Here is a 21,440-nt window from a genome sequence, read left to right on the forward strand (position 1 = left end):
ACCAATTTTAAATCAGTTAGAAAAAGATAAGCTGGCACCTTATCAGCACAATATTTATCCTGATATTAGTTTATTTATTTAATTAAAAAGTAGGTTTTGTGTCTGATTTTTTGTTTGCAGCTTCTACATGTGTATCTATGTTTAGCTGATATACAAAAAAGTGTTTGTGATTAGACAAAATCCAACATGGAAGACAAATCGCCCCTTTTGGTTTTTCCAGAGGGGACATATCCAGAGAGGAAAACATTAAATTTAGTATTAATTGCTGCAGGTAAATTGTAATACAATTAAAGGCATTGAAATTAAAATCTCTAGGTTGCCATGGCTACAGAAATTCTTGCCTATTTCCTCATGTTTTAAATAGCATCAGTACTACTACTACTGTACTACCAATGCCGATAATAAAGATATGAATAATTTAGAAAGTAAATGTGTTGGGCAGAGCCACTGCAGAAGTCTGAACTGATGCTATCTGTGCTGCTAAATAAAACTATGGCAGTGAGTAGGACTAAACAATTTACACTGGTGTCATGAAAATAGAAATGATTTTAATCAACTTCCACATTAACATCAGTTGTTAATCCAAATGTCAGATAACCTGTTGAGGTTTTACTGTTTTCGTGAAGATAAAGGTTTACTAAAATAACCACTATAAAATAGACATAATACATGTTTTACTAATGGTTAAGAATGTTAGAAAACAGAATGGAGATTCTCAACCTGTTAACCTCCATCTTTTATGTGGAAGGAAGCTTTTATATTTACATTTTAACATTTTCTTGTTCAATATGACTTTTAACTGGAATATTGAACCGTAAACTGTTTAAGTGTCAGTTAACAGTTAATTATTACATGTAATAATGAATTATTCTGAAAATCGGCAAAAGCTCATTTTCCTGTGAATTTTCCTTTTTCGAAACTACAAACTGAAATAGTTAATATTTATTTTTAATTCAGGAGTAGTAAACCTGGGATATACCCAGCACCTCTAGCGCTTTCTGAAATGCCCGATGATGGGTTCAAATCAATAATATAAATTATTATTACTAATTATTGTTGTTGTTATTGTTCTGGTTGTGTCATCACCCTTTAGTGTTTTCCAGCCTTCTCTATAATATAAGATGCTACTTTGTATTTGTGAGAAAGAAAACTGAGTTTTATTTTCTTTTTTTTGCTGATTTTTCCTCTTATTTCCATCAGGGACATCTGTAAGAAACATAATTATTTCTCTCTGCAAAAAAAATGTATGTTCAGCAATATATAGCTTTGTTCTGGGACCTCCCCACCCTTCTATGTGCATATGTAATCAGCTCAAACTGAGAGTTAGAGCAATTTCACTGGAAGTCGGGGGGCCTGGGAGGCACTTAACATATAGTAAACTATAATTAACTGTTGTTTACATATATAATATGTTCATAGATTGTGGCTGGTGTGTTACCTGTAAATAAAAGACATAGCCACTCATTGATTTATGAACTACTGTTATGAAACCTCAAGCCTCAATCAAAAGTGATGAGAGATGTGTGTGACTGAAAAACAAGGCTTTATCTGCCTTTTTGATAGAATTAAATATAATGTACAAAACAGGCACTGTGTTGTATTCACGAAGATGTGAAAGCAGCTTTAAGACCGTAAAGTTATCAGGAAAGGGTTTACTGAAGTCACAGAATACAAAGCTCTTCTCTTTTCAGACCCAGAAAGTATAAAAAGCAATCTTTTATACAGTCTATGTTTTTGATTCTGTTGCACGATGGTCTTTATTTATGTTTATGCGAATTTCCTTTAATTGCAGCTCATAAAAAGTCTTAAATAACAGGTTCCCAGAGAGTGAAGTACACTTTGTTGCACATTTATGTGAACAGTCTATTTGTGTAATATGTTCACCCTTTGAGTTCACCTCTCTGGATTGAATGTCAGTTCTTATTATGGGCCAACCGTAATAGAGGGCATGAGCAAGAAAGTTGGACACGTGGTTCTCTGCCCGTGTATGTGTGAGTGTGTGCAGTCAAGATGAATTATTACATAAACCTTCTGCAGCTCACCGGGAGTGATTAAATGTGTGTGCGCGCAGGTGCAATGATGAGGTAGAGCAGCGATTTCTACTCATACTCCAGCTCATTTATGCTTAGTCACAGTCTTTGAAGGGGTACATTGGCCAATATACAGTTAGAACCCAAATCAGACAATTCCAAGCAAACATGATTGAAAAAGCCAAAGCAACACTCAAAGCAAATGGCTGGCACAGCTTTAGTCTGTTCTTAACTCCATGACCTTTTGCTTAATATGCCATATGCCAGTGAACTTAGCTAATTTGTTTCTCAAATCCTTTCTGTTGTGCCCACCATGTTAGCGTTGGCTGCAGTTGGCAGAGCTAAAACGTTGGCTGTGATTTGAGAGTCCCGCTTTGGGGGAGAACATAAACACTGAGGGAGGCGTGATGTTTTGCAATCTAAAGGGAAACTCTACTGATCTGATCTCGCTCCAGGTGTAGGAACGTATGAATTTATATGTGAAAAAACAAAACAAATCTGATAAGCCTCTGTTGTTGGTTTTTTTTTGTGTGTTTTTTTCGCTATTCTAAAAAACATAAAACACAAAAGTGCTGCAGAAAGTTCACCAGACCTTGTGACTGTAAGCTTGATGTTATTTCTGTGATTTTAACAACATGTGCATAGTGCATGTTAACAACTTCACCCTTACATGTCATGTATGGAGATATTTTGCATTTCTGGGGGAATTAGACACCACAACTAAACTGGGAAACACAATTTTTACCATTCTGTGATTACAATGGACAACATGATTATAGCATCTAAAGAGTCTAAGATGCACAACGACAAACTAACACCCAGACCGACATCCAGTCCAGAGTACAATAGCAAAACAGAATCGAGAAGTCCTTCAGACAATCTAAGGTTACCAAAGTCAGAAATATGCTACCATCTTGGGTGGTAAAAGCCACCCAAGACAGCTGGCACCAACAGCTTGTATTTGTTTGTGAGAACTCACGTTTTTCCCCCCATTATTTTAGCATGGCAGAGAAGTTTAAATATGGCAGTACCCATCATCCAATGAGAAGACGCCAGTCAGTCTGTTGAGGTATTGCAAATTTAAATCATATTTTCTACTACTACAGGAAAAATTGCCTTTCCTTCTCGGCCCAGGGGCATCTGAAACAGCACCCCCAACTTTTCAAGTCAATTTTGTGTCCAGCCTGACTTGGGTCTCACAGATCCACCATAACAGAAACTTCCTAATTTATCTATCAAAAACCTCTGAGCCATCCTTGGATTGCTGCCTTTTGTTTGTTTTTAACTTATATCTGTAATCTGGCACACTGTTTACATCTGGAAGTCTCAGTCAACATCTGTACAACATCTGGATCTTGCCACCAACAACCTACATGCCTCATGGCCTGCAACATCACAGCTTGAGTCAGCGCAGGGATTATTATGTTTTGGGGCCTGATAATTAAAATTTTCAGATTGTTTCCTTTTACACTATTATGTCACTTTCTGTGGCAGAAATGCAGCCGGCTGTAGACGGTAAGCACTGTCCTGCAGCTAAATAGCGTTATAGGTGTGCTGACATATGTGTGCGCTCATTTTGTCCTTACTCATCTGTAAAATTAAACACATTGATTTATCTCTACAATTATCACTGTAACTCACAGAGGCACGGGCAGTTTATGACGCCAAGCACTTTTCTGTCATGCTGTGTTTATTTACAGCATGCATTTGCATGGAAAGCTTACAGTACATTATATCTGCATTACCACTTATTTAGTCCTGTTTATTTACAAAACCTGTGCTTATTCTTCATTAACAGATTTAGGTAAGTGCTTTGCTTTGTTGTTATATCTGTGTGTTTGTGTGTTTGTCTGAAGATACTGTGGTTGTCTGAGTGAATAGGCTTATGCATTGTCTTTAATCCGATCTTTGTTGAAGCATTTTCATTCTTTATACACACACACACACACACACACACACACACACACACACACACACACACACACACACACACACACACACACACACACACACACACACACACAGCCCTCTGCAGTCTGATGAGACCTGTGCTGTGCTGTGAAGACTAATTTCCATGTACCAACTGTTTCTTTTCATTTAGCCAACAATGAGCCTAGGGATGGTAAGCAAAAGACTCGACACAATACATGCCAGCTTGCTTGTGCTTTCCGTGTTTGTGCTTGCTTTGTGTCAGTCACTTTTTGCGTTAGTGGACATGGGTATCAGATGAAAAACGCTTCCTCACTGAAGCCTGGGATTGCTCTGGTGTTGCTTAAAGCTTCAGTATTTTCACTCAGCAGACGGAGACATTATGAAGATGCAGTTTTGTTGCAGACATATAGCCGCGGTGATTTCTGGACATTGAACATAACAACGACACTAATCATGACGAGAATAACTTTATTTATGGAGTAAACAAAAGTGACAAAATGCCCCACAGCAGACAGATAAAGGAACCTAAATCAAAAGGAAGAAATCAATGCAAAGGCGCAGCTTAAAAGCAATTCAAGGCACGGCAAATTCAACTGATAGACTGTCAGATGAAACATGTTGATGGTAAAATGAGTAAATAAATACAAATATAGCAGATAACAAAAAAGCTTCTGACAATGTCTTGTGAAAAAAAGTCTTTCAAAAGGATTCAGAGAACAGTGGTTAGATTGCTTCCACCAAAGCATCCAAGCAAACGTCTGTTTTAAAAGTGAAATGATGAGATCTGATTGGTAAAAAGCGGTATATCCCGCCTGTGTTTCTGCTGGACATATGCCATCTGTGTGTGTGACATGGCCTAATTATTACTAGTGCTGAAGAGTGTTACACTGCACTGATTACTGTTTACAGCCATAATGATTTTTCTGTTGTTCATGTCTTTACACAATGAGGTCCTCTAGTTTCATTATGTTTTCATACACTTAATAAGTAATAATAATAATATGTACTGTACAATTAGGATTATAGTAGTATACCATGTGTAGTACTTGACTTTATAGAACTAGAGAAATCCCGACTACTCTCTTATCTTTTCCTCCAAGTGTGAAATGTGGAAACCAAGTATCTGTTGATTCTTTAGTCAGTGTCAGTGCTCACCTGAAAATACACTACAAACTGCATACTAGGCATTTCAGTAATTAAATTAACACAGTGAATGAAGTTTTCAATAACCAGTGAATTAAGTTGGTCAGAATATTCATTTTAATGGGTTTCACTAAATCATCTTTTATGATCTGACACAAAACTATTATTAAATGGAATCTAGTACTATATCTTTTTTACACTCTTTAATATATGTATATATTGTTACAATAACAATATTGTTACAATAATGCTTAGTTTAACACAAGTTTAACATGCACATTAGATATACCTAATGTGGGTATCTCAGACACATGGTGCTCACTATGTCAAAAGAAGCCCCACCCACCTGCCGTATATACCTCTAATTTATGAGGCCAATCAGAAATAAGATAGCTTAAGGGCATACAGTAAATGAACTGTGGGGAAAGACCAAGGCCCAGTATAAGACACTGGGAGGGAATAATTATTTCCTGCTGAATTTTTACATTTGCTCACTTCCAAAGAAATTAAAGTGAAATAAGTATTTTGATCCCCCCAAAAACATCACTTAGTACCTTGTCTTGTCTTGTCACAGGGTTTCATCTCAGGAGGGATTTGGACGTACTCCTCTTTACAGTAACTGCTTCCTTTAGGTTTCTTGACTGCCACTTGGAAACTAAAAACCTCAGCTCCCTCTGCAGGTTTTCTAAAGGACTGTGGGCTGGAGAGCTAATGTGCTTTGTCTTTAGCCACTCCTTTGTTACCTTGGTTTTGGCTCACTGCCATGCTATAAAAACCATACATGATGCATTTTCAGTGTTCTGGGAGGAAAGAAAGTTCTCATCCAAAATTCATCCATCTAGTTGTCTTTTAGCCTTAGCAAAAACACCCCCCCAAAGCATAATGTTTCCACCTCTGTGCTTGACTATGGGGATGATGTTCTAATCGCGGCGCTTCCTCTCATACCTTCTCTGAATCATTTACTGTAAATGTTCACTGGCAAACTTAAGACAATTAATGTTAAAATAATATCCACGAATGCTAAGACCAAGGTTTTAACAGGAGAATGTTGCAGTTGTAGTTTATTAAACTCTATAGAAAAGATTAGGAAATTATGAGGAAATAAGAACCCCATACAATCCATATTATTTATACTGTGTAATCCTTTACAAACAGTTAAAAAAATCTATAAGTTGTATTTTAGAGTCTAAAAGTAATGCATGGTTAAATAGTGTTGCTTGGCATAATTTAAAACTCCCAGTGCCAAAGTACCACAGTGTCTAGAGTCAATTTCATTTAGAAGCCCCATCCCAAACACAGCCAGCATCCAGTGCAACAGCATAAGAGTGTAAACATTCAAAAGTGTCCCCTGGGCCCTATCCCAGAATCAGTTTTACCCACTTAGCATTCCAATGGAAACCTTTTAAATCACGCTGAACATCTGAACTTGGATCTGTCCTCAGGGGTACTTTTTGATTAAAAGATCAAATTAACTGAGCCCATAAAAGCAGAGAGAGGAAGAGGCGCCAACAGTATGGCTCTCTGAATTTATGGAAGCGCATGACCTTATCTGACTTGTGACCCTGGATCCATTCTCTCAGCAACTGGTCTCGTCCAATGGATGTCCAGTCAGGGTCCTACTCACTCTATCTGATTGGTGATTCGATGTACCTTTGGCTTATTGCTTGTGTATGAACCTTTTTTCTTGTTAAATCTGCAGGATGTCTGACTCAGACAGTTTATGTAGATTGTGTACTGTACCTCAGAACAGTTGAAGTGATTTTAGGACAGTTGTTGAAGAAATAACTCATTAACAGTTGTACTTTTCTTTAAAAAAAAAGAGAAAAAAATGTTAATTAGACTCTGAGAAAGAAATCTGTGTTCTTTTGAAGTGTGAGAGCACAATGATTTAATGTGTGAGTGTTCATCACTTGAAGTCAAGGTGATCACTGGGCCAATTAACACTTGTGTTTAATGGGACAACACAAATACTGTACAGACTGACGTGTTCCTCACTTTCTCTTTTTTCCCCTTCCGATGCAGAGTTGCCTCCTGATGGTAAAAGAAGTGAATATGTTAGCATTTCTATAAAGCATATCAACTGACAAGCAAACACCTTACAAAGGTTACATCAATTTACTTGCAAAAGAAACAAGCGAGTAGATAAAAGAGCAGCTCATTTTTTATTGCCATGATAAGACTGTACGGCTTCAGCTTATGTTCTGTCGGGGTGGCAGATGATTGCAGAGAGTCAATAGTAATATGATGTCTTCAGGGGTGATCTGAGGAGTTTCTATATTCCCTGTGGGCCAGCCTGCTCCTTGGTCGCTTGTCATTTATCAGAGGGTCCCAAATGGCTTATGCAGTGTAACAACAAAGGCATAATGCAAACAAGCTGCCTTGTGGAGAGACTGTTGCTCAGTTTCAGCACTAAATAACCGTGCAAAGACAGAATTTAGTGGGTTGAGGCTTTGTGTCCTTGAACTAAATTTCAGAATTTTCCCAAATGACTTTCAAATAGGCACTTAGAAGATGATTTGGGGGTTTGCTTGGTCGCCTGGTTGCCTTTATTTATCTAAAATCTATATGCTGTGCCCAGATAACATTTTCTTGTTTAAATTCATACTTTAGTTACTCTCTTCATTCCACTCCCGTCACAGATCATCTTCCAGGGGAGGGTCCTCAGCTGTCTGAGCCGACCGGCCTGTTTGTGCTGAAGCCGGAGAGTGTTACAGCAACAAAAGGTCTGGCAAAAATCATTGGCCATAAAAACTGAGTTATATCTGAAATGAGAGGAATGGCCACTTAGTGCTAAATTCCAGTTGTTACACACACAGTTTAATTAATTACTGCATTTAATCTTCGTGCTTGGCAGGCAAGGACATCACGTTTGTGGCTAAAGTGGACTCCTCAAACCTGATAAAGAAACCGGTGATGAAATGGCTGAAGGGGAAGTGGCTTGACCTGGGTAGCAAAGCTGGAAAGCATCTTCAGTTTAAAGAGTCCTATGACAGAAACACCAAGGTACGCATTTATACTCTCTGTTTTAAATATAACTTTTGTGAATGTATTAATAAAGAGACAGTAATATCAACGGGACCATAGCCTCATGAATATTATAGCAAATCTTTCAGTTGATTGACTGACCACTTTATTGTAGACCAAAATATCTGAGTATGTTATGGTATTTCGTACAGCACTATGGACAGAAATATTGGGCTACATAAACGTTACACCATGAAAACTCATGGCATGAGACTTCCATCGCACAGTTTTGGTACTGATATTAATGCCAGAGGAGATTTGGAACTTGGCTATTATTGAGTCAGCAGAGCCGTGTTGACTATGTGACTCATCATTTGGTGACCCTGCTCAGTAACTTTACACAGTCTGCCATTTAATGGCTGAGTTGCTGTGGTTCCTAAATGCTTCCGCTTTGTAATAATACCACTTACAGCTCTCAGGGAATATGTAGGAGGGAAGAAATGTCTGGACCCAACTTCTTGCAATGGTTGCAGTTCAGTAAGCTATACAGAAGACGCATACTTTCACAAATGTTTATAATGACATACTGCATGGCTGTGTGTTTCATTTCATGCACAAGTGGGATTGAAAACATGTATATTAAAAAAATTAATACGAGGAGGTCGGGGAGAAAGGGGGGGAATAAAATGATAGACTACAAATAGAAATGCAGAATGTATCTCCAACTGCTGCACCTACCAACTATTCACTAAGTGGTTGTGAAACTGAAGAGTCAGATGCAAAATGGAAACAGAGAAGTCAAAGTTGCACTTTTTGAAACATGTTGGTTTCAGTGGTAAGGAGCAACTTTTACTTTGACAGTCAAAGGTTTCCTTTTACAGTATGTACTGCATTTTTGCAAAATTCACTATCACTCAGTGGTTAGTTTGCAGTCGTTTACAGAGCAGTCACTGTTCTGTGAAATCTGCTACAAACCAAAACAATCACAAGGAGATTTTTGGTGAAATTACAGCCAACAAACCTTCAGCAACCAGTTGGCAACAGGTTGGTGAATACATGTTTTTCCTTAGTGACCTGCATTGTAAGTTTCAGGCATAAAATGTGAAAGTGCTAATGGCTAAATATCAGTTTTTAAATATCCTGACTGCATGCAAGTCAGCCTGCTCATTGCTTTGTCTCAGATTCTTGGTGGTTTTTAAAAAAATGGGATAAAACTTTTTGTAAAACTGACGGTTTTAACGAAAGATCCAAACTTTGTAACTGAACTCAGCTCAGCTGTTTATACTGATCAACCAAGTGGTAGCAAATAGTAATGTGCTTCAATATTTATTCACTTTTTGAATCCTGTGAAATCACATTTATTCCACCACGGCACAAAAAGCTTCTCGTGTAAAACATATTGAATCTTTTGGATTATACTACTGCAAACAAAGGCACGAAGGCATGCCTGTGCAAAATCCTGCCAACATTAATAGCAAATTGCAGTAATGAACAACTGAAAATAAAACTTGCAATTAATAGATTTTATGCTTTCCAGATCACACCCACAAAGTTTTGTTTATTTCAGTCAATATTTGTAAAACTCACAAAAATCAACAGCATAAAAGCTGGTAGAAATAATCTGTTTACTTACCATTTAATGACATTTCTTCCCCGACATCTTTGTGTAGAAAACGGAGGACATGATGAACACGTAATCAAAGTCTAGTGAGTGACTAGCTAACCGAGCAACATTTCAAGGCATCAGTGTCACCCTGCTCGCTTTATCCATACTTCGAGCATGTGTTGGTCAGCACGTACGTGCGTGTACGTTTGAGCTTTTGCGTTTGGGTGTTCATTGAATTGTGTGTGTTCCTAGCATATCATCCCCCCTCTCTCTCTCTGTCAGATCTACACTTACGAGATGAGCATCATCAAAGTAGTGGATGGAGACGCAGGTGGCTACCGCTGCGAGGTCACCTCCAAAGACAAGTGCGACAGCTGCACATTCGAAGTCTCTGTGCAGGGTAGGTCTGGAGACAGACACTTAATCACATTATTGTCATCTTCCATTTGGCGTATCCACCATTACTATGTAACTAGCTTTGTCAGGCAATAACTCAGTGAGTGCGATATACATTAGGTCCTATCATTTAGTGGCCTAGTGAGGTCATCAGTCCATTATTCCTTTGCTGCTCAAGCCTGCTGAGTAATGAATTAACCTAGCTGAGCTCTCACCAGCCTTTCTCCTTCTGTCTGGTTTCAGCTGCACAAGAGGACCAGCAGGACAACATCTTGGAGGCATTTAAGCGATCGTGAGTGTCAGTGTCGGCGTGGGTCTACTCTACATGTCACCCATCACACTGTCTCGCATATGCTCCTCTGTAGATCGCTGCCTCTGGGCATCTGTCAGTCTCAACCAGCGTCTCTGCCCGTGTGCCTGTCTATCCCTCGGTTGTAGTCGACTTTGTACGAGTCACTCAGTCTGCCATCTATCTCTTTCTGTCACGTCTCAGTGCATCTGCTGCCTTGGTGTTTTGCTTCACCTGGACTCCCTCGTGGTTTAGGATCTTATGTATTTCGTCACATGTCTCAGTAACAGTCTCCGAAGGGAGTATTTCTTTTTGTGTGTATGTGTAACTGTTTCTCTCACTGTCTATTTCCGTCTCTGCTTCTGGCCTGTGTGAAGTTGGTCTATGCTAATGTATCCTGCGAATGTGTAGTCTTCTTTATTTTTTGAAAAATGAGATTTCAGCTGTTCTCAGCCTGTAAATTGTACATATGTACACGTGCCTTGTGCTGGTAAATCAGCTGACACCTTTGCACCGATACCTTGAGTCGCCCTTTTTTGTAATCTGTGATCAAAAATATAATTTCCCTCCCTCATTAGAGCATGAGTAAAAACGGGCAGGTAAGATGAAAAAGGCAACATGCAAAAAGACAGCATCATATTGTGGTTTAGACAGGATGTCGGTGCGTTTATTTGCAGAGTGCTGATAGGAGGGAACAAGAGGGTGAAGGAGAGAGAAGGTTAGTGAGATAAATGAAAAGTGAAAAGTTGGTTAAAACTCAAATATGTTGCTGGAAGAAAACAGCGTATGAGTGCGTTAAACAACTTGTTATGTGGAAGTCTTGCAGCTTAGCTTCTGTAAAATAAGAATAGAGGATCCTGTTTCCCATAGGAGGATCATTTGTGCTTCTCTCATTAACACAAGGTCTGCATGCATTAAGATACACAATCCTCTTCTCTTAATTTCTGGAGTTTTATTAACACCAGATTTTCGTGTCTGCCTGAATTAGCACAAGCTCCTCATTGTGTGCCCCAGGCATATCAGGCTATTTTCTTCTTTGTGTTGCGTCTTCACTGACTGGTCGGCCAGCTGAGAGGGCTTCAAAGGGAAACAGAAAATACACACTGTATGTTTACACAGCAGTGTTTCACCAGCATTTAAAAGCATTTCTAGGTAGAATTCTCATTATACCACTATGTTTATTCTTATCAGTGAAATGCGTACGGGCATATCTGCATTTGTTAGATAGTATGCCATGGCACTACTGCACAGAGATGAAGGTCAAAATAACAGATTCAGATGCACCACACATCTAAATTCAAAGAATTCCTCTGACACCGGATTTTATTTTGATTTATTTCTTAGTGGGCCGCGATAGGTGGTGATAACGAATCTCATTACTGCACGCTAAATCAAGGAAAAATAAAATACTGTTGTTACTAGCTGTGGAGGTCAAATACACATAATGTGTTTTTTTTAAATATACTGTGAATAAAAGATGGTTCTAGCGACCATCGCTCTGGTTTGTGGACTACAGTTTTAGAGCTTAGCGGTAGCACGTAGCCACGTTGGTTGTTACAGTGCATCTGTTATCTTTCTTTATTTTAGAACAAGTTTAAAACAAAATCTACTTATCAGAAAAACTGAGCAAGCATCGTCTCAGAATATATTTTAGTACAAATTAACCAAACAAGCTAATGGTCCATTTAAAACCAAACACACTAAATGCATAGAATAGCACCACTATATCTTTTTGACTATAAATTATGTCCTTTTTACAAAATGAGCTTCACCCTTTAATAGAAAATACTTAAACCAGCAATTGAGATGAACTAAACAGGAAAATGTTCACTGAACTACATCTGAATAGGTTCATTTTCTCATAGGTTTTTCTACATTACAAGTTATGAAACCAGAGAAGTTCCCTTCAGCTGCCATCAAAAAGGATGCATAATAATGACGCTTTGCTGTGGCTTCAGTCTTTTATCTTTTTTATACAGTCTATTAGTGTTTAGCACTGCTTTTTCATTCATAATATGAATTTATAGTGTGAATCACTGTTTGCCATACCACACAATAATATTATTATACATTAACAGGTATCATTAATCGTTCTTTGCACTCATTCCACATGCTCAAATACTGAAGCAGAGCTCTTCACCTCTGTTTTCATCTAAACTTTCAGTCTAGTTTTTCACATAACTTGACTTTTGTGCAGAGAGAAGCTCTCTGAAGTGCTCAAGCAGATTGAGATTCTGCATTTGCTGTGACCACAGCACCGCAGACATCGCTTTCACTCTCATCGTTTTTATCATTTGGTGGTCATGTGTGCCTGGTGATCGACGACAATACCACCCAGCGAGAATTTACCTCCATTAGGATGGCAAGGATAACACGGATGGATGTTATCCTTGGATGAACTGTTCATCCATAGGACGAGCATTATCACTCAGAATGGCTCTGAATTTACTGGCATTTATCTCTGAGGGGTTCAATGAGCCTCAACAATGCCAGGAAAACACACTCCACGCTGTAAAGGAGCTGCCAAAACCATTCACGGTGGAAAACAAGCAGCACTCGATCCTGTAGACATTTATTGGTGTGTGCCACACACAGTGCTTGTCACCTTGTTGAGCACGAGACAGCGACTGATTATGCCACAGCACATGACATATTCACCATCACTTTATACTTGCAAATGTGCATCTGAAGGGTAATAAAGGGTTTTATGCATGGTTACAGATGCTTAATTCCCCCTACTTGTATCAACAAAATATTTTGCATGTGACTGTCGCTTTTTGAGTATCTTCTTCCTTTCACTATGCTTATGTCTCATTCTTACATAAAGTTCCTTTAATCACATCATGACCAAAGATAATCTGATTACTTTTGTCAAGTAACGAGTAAAGTACTGACATTAGCGTCCACTGTACACTCTGTGTGGGAAGAAAACTTCTTTCTACAGGGAAAAATTAAATGTGGCTCCTAGCACGCTGCCACAGGAATGTGAAATTCACAGAGAAACCCCCGGATCCGCCCACTGACATGACCTGCTAAACAGATGAAAATAGACTTACTACACACCGAACGCGATAGAAGCGACCAAATAGTCAGGTTTACATGTAAAGTCATCATACATAGAATAAGGGAGCCAAGAGCTACACGGAGTTCTGTACAATCTGCCTTCCTTTTGCAACCAGAGATGTTGCCCCCTGCTGGCCATGTGAAAGAATGCAGATTTAACAGACTGGTTTCACTTTACATTTCCGATTTCCTCCGGAGGCTTTGCATTTAGTCAAGCTGCTTCTGTAAATAACAATTTTAATGACATGTCTGACTGATTCACTCCACTGTCTTGTGGTACAAATTGGTACTACACAAAGTACAGCCTAGTCATACTATAAAGATTGTGCTTTTAAAAAACACTTAGGTGGGTTGCACAATTACAGCTCTTTTTTCCATGGTCAAATTGTATTGATAGCTAAATAACTTTTTAAAATGTGGAATTTTGAAACACAGAATTTGCAATAAGTAATGTTAATGTTGGTTCAAATCTGCTGGACATCTGTGATATGTCACATGGTCCTCTGTTTGTGGCTTTTGTGTACTTCAGAGACCTAACAGATCAAGAGTCTTATATAAACAGACTTTTATTTTATTACATGCTGCTTGTCTGTTATGATTCTTCTGTCAGTCAAGTTTAGGGCATGATCAGAGCTTATGATTCACTCTATGTTCTCACTGCCCCCATTTTCTTTTTTGCATCATTCTGAATGCAGGATGGTAAAAGGGTAAGTGTTAACCACAGGCACAAATTTGTTAGAAGTTTACTGTTCGACCATCTTCAGTATTATTGCGTATTAGAATTTCCTATGTGTAATATGGAATAAAAAAGGGTATATTATTGAATGTAAATACATTATTAATGTCTTTTTGCCACCTAATTTACAAATAAAGTAAAAAGCACAGGATAAAAAGAAATAAATAATAATCCCAGAATTGAATTTCTTTTAATTCCAGTGGAGATGCAGATGAGGATGCTGGAGAGCTAGACTTCAGTGCACTGCTCAAGAAAAGGCAAGATAATTTACATTTTCAGAGAAGCATCTTCCATCTATATGTGTCTTAAACTTGGTTTGCACTCATTAACTCATTCACAATCAATCTTAAACACCACCAGGCAGAAGAAGAAGAGGAAGGAGGAACCAGAAGTGGATGTATGGGAAATCCTAAAGAAAGCTAAGCCCTGCGACTATGAGAAGATTGCCTTTCAATACGGCATCACAGACCTGAGGGGTATGCTGACGAGGCTGAAGAAGATGAAGGCTGAGTCCAAAAAGAGTGATGGTACGGGACGGAGTTATGAGGCAAAAGCAGAGTTTGTGCTTTGAATGAGATAACAGGCAGCAGGCTGTAAATACCAGCAGCATATAAAGGCCAGCGTTTTAAGGAGGAGCAGTTTTGCTACTGGGACGACAGGTGGAATATGTGTTAGCATATGCCTGCTGTTGGTTGGCACAGGTATTATTTGGCCCTTAGAGTCTTTGTCTTTACAGCTTTCCTGAAGAAGCTGGATCCAGCATACACAGTGGACAAGGGCGAGAAGATCCATCTCACAGTGGAAGTGGCTGACCCCAACGTTCCAGTCAAATGGTTCAAAAATGGACAGGAAATCAAACCATCAGCTAAGTGAGCAACTATCCTGCATTTGTGCCAGTTTTTGTATTTAGATTCACATTTCTGTCATCTATGATTATGTGAAGAAGAAAGTTTTCATAGGAGTCTATGTAATGAAAAACTAAGTACACCCTTTCTGCAGCATATCAGGACAAACTCCTCATATCAACTGTCAACATGGTGATGATTTGGGCTTGTTTTGCAGCCACAGGACCTGACCACCTTTTAGTTTTTGAGTCAACAATGAAGTTTTCCGTATACCAAAGCATTTCAGAATCGAGTGTGAAGCCATCTGTCTGACAGCTAAAGCTGGGTCATTCAGCAGGACAAGGACTGCACCAAACTGAAGCAACACTGTAAAGAACAGTGGACCAAAATAATGACGTGAGAGGAAGATGAAGTGATATAGAACATGCATACTTCAGGTTTTTGCTGTTTAATACATGTCTACAAGCTAATTATGGGGTGTACTTCGTTTTTACGGACTACACAGAGTCCTGTGAAAACACATAACTGTGGCAACTGTAAGTCTAACTCTAACTCACATCTAACTCAGAAAAGTGCTGTGTGCAATTCAACACCATGTCTTAGGATAGACCTGTTATCGTTCTGTCTTCATCCTACAGGTATTGTGTTGTATCTGATGTAGCTCCTTGTTCTCTTGACGCTGGTTTCACTAATATGGCTGAGCATCTAGAATGACTTACTGCTCCCGTAGCAGGATAACTGGTTTTAGGGCAATCCACCATTTTGGTGATGACTTTCCCAAGAAGACAAACTTTTGACAGTATGACGCCAGTTAAGGTCAGCCCCATGCACATAAACAAACTCGTGGGCAGATGAATATGCTAGTGATTAGATCAGCTGGCAGGATGTCCCAGATTTGTCAGAGTTCTCATTTCCCTGCATCTCAACAGAGGTTAAGAGTGCAAAGTTTGCATTGCAGCCACAATAGTCACTTTAAGGGGAGATACAACATCTATAAATAAAACATAATTGTCCTTTAAATAGTTTAGCTTAGCTTGATTGCTCTCATTATGTCACTAACATTATAGCAATAACAACTTGACCAACTGGAGCAACTGCAAGAGTTGCAGAGTACATTTCAAGCAGTTCAGCAAGCACATCCTTCCTCAAGCAAAACACGGTGCAGGGAGTGTAAACGGTTAATTCAAAATCCTTTAGCTCTGACTGGGATGTCTGACAGAATACATATGTTACTTTTTGAGCCTCTTTAGCCTGCTGAGCTTTATCCAGTGTCTGCGTCGCTCTCCTCTGTGCTCTTTTCCCTCCTTCTTCAAAGGCTACTTGTGGTCTTTCATTGAAGAGGCTACAGCTGTTTCAAGTGCTATGTTTTCAATAGCTCCACCATCTGCTATTTCATGAATCTTCATGCTGTTATTGGAAAGTAAGGCGGCCCTCTTCCTGTTATGATTAAGACAGTTACATCGGGAGAAGCGACTTTTATTTTGGCCTGAGCAGAGTCTCCCTGGAGGTCTCTCCAGGCTGTGGGCTGTGACCATTCAGCTCTAACAAATCAAATGTTTTAGGTTAGTGACTAAAAGCCATTGGGATCAGGGTATTACAGCCCTGCTCTTTTTTGTTGTTGCTTTATTTCACTCCTACTACTGCTGTGGATAAAGCATAAAACCAAAACCAATCCAAAAACTCTTTTGACATAATACATATAAAAAGAGATTATCTTATTATGGTCAGCTGAGATTCACTATTTTACCGCTCAGTGTTACACCATAGAAAATAAATTTAATTTTGTTTTGTGTTTTCCTTCACTGATAGCAGCTTAAAACATTGTTTATTAGGTAAAGTGATTTTTCTTGAAGGCTGAGTTGTCTTTTTGTTTCATTTAATTTACCAAAGCCTCAGAGATGAGGAAAAAATGCCATACTGATTAAATTTAGTCTATCTGCACTTCTTTAATTTACTCTTCTATTAAAAAATACCATAATTTAAGATTGCAGGACGCTGTACATGACATAATGATACCTTCAAGAACTAATGTCGTGGAATAACAGACATTTACTGAAAGTTGGTTCGCAGGTGTTGGGGAAAAAAGTATGAAAAGACGTCTGTAGCTACAGAGGGAGTGTTGTGAAGTATGGATAAATAACACATCACCCATATGGAAAAGATATATATAAATCTTATAAAGTTTGTATCTGTCTTGTGTGAAACTTGTATGAAAAGCATACAAGAGTGAAAACAGATAAAAGATTCCTTGAAAAATTATATAAATGAAACTTGTATGTTTTGGATACTTCCTAAAACAATATATGAAAGTATTGAGAAAGTGGCCACTTTCATGAGTAAATCATATAAGCCTTATATGATTCATTATATGAAGCAAGCCAAATCTGATGCGAGTCTTTTATAAGTTTTTTCTGTTTCTTTTCCATATGGGCAATGAAAGACCACCCGTGATGCTAGTTGAGTCAGCTGGAGCTGCAGAGTTAAACAGAGTTAGGTGCATTGTGGGTAACATGGGCATAGGAAGTTCTGCAAACAGACTGTATTTTAAAGATGGCTGTACCTACAATTATGTGGCTTGTTAGATTGTATACTTGCAATTTAAAGTTTCATCTGTCATCAGTTGAGGACAATATCTGGACAGTGCATCGGTGCAAAGTGCATCTATTGTATGTATGCATGCATTGTACAGTCGTATATACCTGCTAGTTATTAGAATAACATACAAATACTAGAATTTTACTCAAAATAACTAAAACACAGACTTCTTGGGCTGTAGAATTAATTACACTATAAGTCATGCTAGTTGTCTGATGTTTTCTTTAAAAAATGGTCCTCTTAACCAGTGGTCCAATTCAGATGACCCCATATGTGTAGGATTTTGCAGTAACAAAAAGAAAGAACTGTCTTTTAAGAGAAGAAAGCCTCAGATTGGGACAACCACCTGCTTTGACTGTTTGGATGAAGGGAAAGAGAAGAGAGCATAAAGAGATTATGCTAAAACATTCATTATGGGAGAGAGAAGGCAAATGCTCGAGCCTACAGCGCCATAACTGAATGATAGTTCAGAGTCACCTGATCCAGCCCTAACTATAAGCTTTATCAAAAAAGGAAGTTTTAAACTCAATCCTAAAGGATTTATGTTTCCCAAATCAAAATGGAGAGCTAGCTCCACAGGAGAGGTGCCTGATAGCTGAAGGCTCCGCCTCCCATTATATGAGACAGTATTGGTGTCCACCTATGAGTCAAAGTGGACTCTTCCCTAATAACGAAAACTTCAAGTGTTTAAGAGTTTAATTGAGCGAGTCATACAAAATCACCCCCTGAAATAGCCATACAGATGCAAATATTTTATTTTATTTTGTTATTTGATTTAATTTATTTTATTATCATAAGCATATTAGTTTGATTCCTGAAATCGGGTTATTCAAAAGGGAGTCTGTGGAGAATGACTGAGCAGCAAGGGCTGAAAAATTAAATCACAGCAAAACTGCTACAAGCTGCAATTCCACTTGAGGTCGGCTTTAAAAACCAGTGTTAAAATGCCAAACTCAACACCAATAAAAACCACCCTCACAGCTCGGTAAATAAACAATTGTTGGCATTATGGAAAGTTTGTCCCTTTATAACAATACTACGGTAGTGAACTTTCATCTTCTTAGATACTGGTAAGCTTTAAGGTTTAGGAGCATTTGATCGAGGGTAGCTGTTTTATAGCTATCATCTATCATCTGAAAATTCAGTTCACTCCATGTTTAAGCGGTTGGTTCCTTCTGGAGGAGGTGTATTGAGGTTATGAGACAAATTGTGGTGTGGTACAGATCATCCAAGCCATTTGAGCTCAAGTTTGGATGAGTGACTAACTTATAAAAGCTTGCTAACATTAGTATTAGCTGAGTTAGCACTCATATATTAATCTGCCATAGCCAGTGTATGCTGTAGAGACTAAAATTATTCTAAATACGAGGCTGTAACCATGGTTATTTTTGCTGTGAAGTAAGGTATTATAGCTTTGGATTCTATGAGGATTTACTCAAGTTTTTGGCATGGTCACATTTGCTTTAGTTTTTAGGTTGCGTGGTTGCCTGTTAGTTTTGCCAATGAGTGCAACAGCATTAGAAGGTACAAAAAGAAGCAATGGGGAGTTTATTACAACCTTTACTACTGATTATAATAATCACATTATACGCTGCTCAAAAAACAAGCAGAGGGGCTTATTAATCAGTTTCAGCTACTTTGGCAATAATGAAATTAACAACAGTTGTAGTAGAGGGGCAACAATGAGACAACCCTCAAAACAGGCAATGTTTTACATGTGGAGGCCACTGACATTTTTTCCTCACTGTTTTTTCACTATTTTTGCATTTGACTAGGGTCAGTGTCACTGCTAGTGGTAGTACTATTCCTCGGCATGACAAGTTTGGTGGTGGATCAGTGATGGTGTAGGGAGGCATATCCATGGAGGATCCTGGAGGATGAAGGACTTTATACCACTGACTGCCCCCCTCACAAAACACCCCTGGGACATTGTGTTTTAATCCATCAGACAACACCAGGTTGCGCCTCAGACTGTCCAGGAGCTCGGTGATGCCCTGGTCCAGATTTGGGAGGAGATCCCCCAGGACACCATCTGTTGTCTCATTAGGAGCATTCCCCAACATTGTCAGGCATGCATACAAGCAAGGGGGGGCATACAGACTACTGAGTTACATTTGGTATTGCTTCATAAAAGTCTGATGGGATATTGTCGTCACCTTGCCGAGTGGCGGGCTGGCGGTGCAGACATGCAAGCTTGTGAATGCGAGAATTCAAGAATGAAGTGACGTAGTGGTTTGAAATGAATAATGCAGTTGTAGCTACTAAAAATCTCAGATGAGTTTGGGTCTCAGTGACCTCCACCTCAAGGTCAAGGTCAGAGGTCAGGTTTTCTGAAACTGCTGTGAGGGGTAGAAATCGCAGCCGACAGTATTTTTCACTTTGATTTTTGGGGTACTTTTCAATTCAGCCCTCTGCCGTGTGATCATTTTTATTTCCATCAAATGATGTGGCATCATTTTATTCCTAACGCGTCACTGAGTGTTCCTAAGTGTTCCTTTATTTGTCTCGAGCAGTATACGAGAATAATAAAGAAATCCAGGGACCATGACATGTTTACATCAATGAAATCAAAATGTAATACATTTTAATCCTGAACACTCTGTTTCTAACATTTCTGCTTAACTGTTAGCCTTACAATAAGTACTTATTCAGTATTCAAATTACACCTACTGTTAATGGACCTTGAGTGGTCTGATGATGTGAATGCTTGCAGCTTGTAACCATGGGAATCTTTCTCATCACTGCCTCATCACTGCGTGTGATGACACTGTGGCATTACTGTAGCTCTCTGATGTTTGGCACCATATTTTCACAGCAAGCTCAACGCATGTGTGTGGGAGCATATATTAAATGTGTGCATTCTTTGTCTCGATCTGTAACTTTGAGTCACTCTGTTGTCTTTAGGCCCCGTTCGCCTGACTGTGGTTGGATTTGCTGAAAGCACTTAATCATTATTCTCTCTCGCTCTCTCTCCCTTTCTTTGTCTCTCACTTCATTTCTTCTTTATCCGACTCGTATAATCTTCCCCCGCCATCCCTCTGCGTCCAGGTATGTGTTTGAGAGCGTGGGCAACAAGCGGACACTCACTATCAATAAGTGCAACCTGTCGGATGACGCAGCATATGAGTGCGTGGTCGGGGAGGAGAAGTGCTTCACGGAGCTTTTTGTCAAAGGTATATGAGTCACTGTCTTTGGAGGAATCCTTTCAGGAGGGAGCGGTTTTTCTGCTTGGTTTAGCAAATGCTGTCATTTGAGTGTTGAGAGGCCTGACAGCTCTGTTCCCTTCATGTCATCTGTGTATTTCAATGCTTTTATGCCACGCAGTAACATGCTGCGCTCTGTTGTCTGCTCACTCATTTTTAATGGGTACGTGGCGAGTGAAATTTTCATGCTTTGTTTATTGTCATGTATCATTGTCGCCGTGCTGTTTGTATTAATGTGCTGACATATTTATCCGAGTTTGACTGATATGTGTGTTTTTGAAGGACAATTTGAATACGGATCAATGGTAATAGTAAAATTGCTAGGCAGATTTGGTGTATGATAGCTCTGTATTCAGGGTTTTTGAAAGAAGCACTTGTATTTTGCGTATTCTTGTAACACATGTCATTTTCGGTATTAATTGGGCCTATTTGATCGACTAAATGCATGCCACTTTACTGTACATTTTAATGGATGTAACTCAGTCTACTGCTTTTATATTAATCCCATACTTTACTCTCTTACATCATCAGAACCATAAAAATAAGCTCTGTAACCACTCCCAGGCAGCTACAATGTGTCTATGTGTCTTGATCGAAAATGACTCATAAAGGTGTGCTCAGACAGGAAGCATTTTCAG

General features: G+C 38.9%; 1 protein-coding gene across 1 annotated transcript in view; it reads left to right on the plus strand.

Annotated features, from left to right (window-relative positions):
- The window catches only part of mybpc2a (myosin binding protein Ca), a 64,450-nt gene that overhangs the window by 18,207 nt on the left and 24,803 nt on the right, over nucleotides 1–21,440 (plus strand). The window contains exons 4-11 of the mRNA XM_026164140.1: nucleotides 7,745–7,828; nucleotides 7,960–8,108; nucleotides 9,958–10,075; nucleotides 10,315–10,363; nucleotides 14,360–14,416; nucleotides 14,520–14,686; nucleotides 14,896–15,028; nucleotides 20,648–20,772. Coding sequence (XP_026019925.1) covers nucleotides 7,745–7,828; nucleotides 7,960–8,108; nucleotides 9,958–10,075; nucleotides 10,315–10,363; nucleotides 14,360–14,416; nucleotides 14,520–14,686; nucleotides 14,896–15,028; nucleotides 20,648–20,772 — 882 coding nt within the window. The remainder of the gene's footprint in view (nucleotides 1–7,744; nucleotides 7,829–7,959; nucleotides 8,109–9,957; nucleotides 10,076–10,314; nucleotides 10,364–14,359; nucleotides 14,417–14,519; nucleotides 14,687–14,895; nucleotides 15,029–20,647; nucleotides 20,773–21,440) is intronic.

Source organism: Astatotilapia calliptera, chromosome 4 (assembly GCF_900246225.1).
Source record: "Astatotilapia calliptera chromosome 4, fAstCal1.2, whole genome shotgun sequence".
NCBI lineage: Eukaryota > Metazoa > Chordata > Actinopteri > Cichliformes > Cichlidae > Astatotilapia > Astatotilapia calliptera.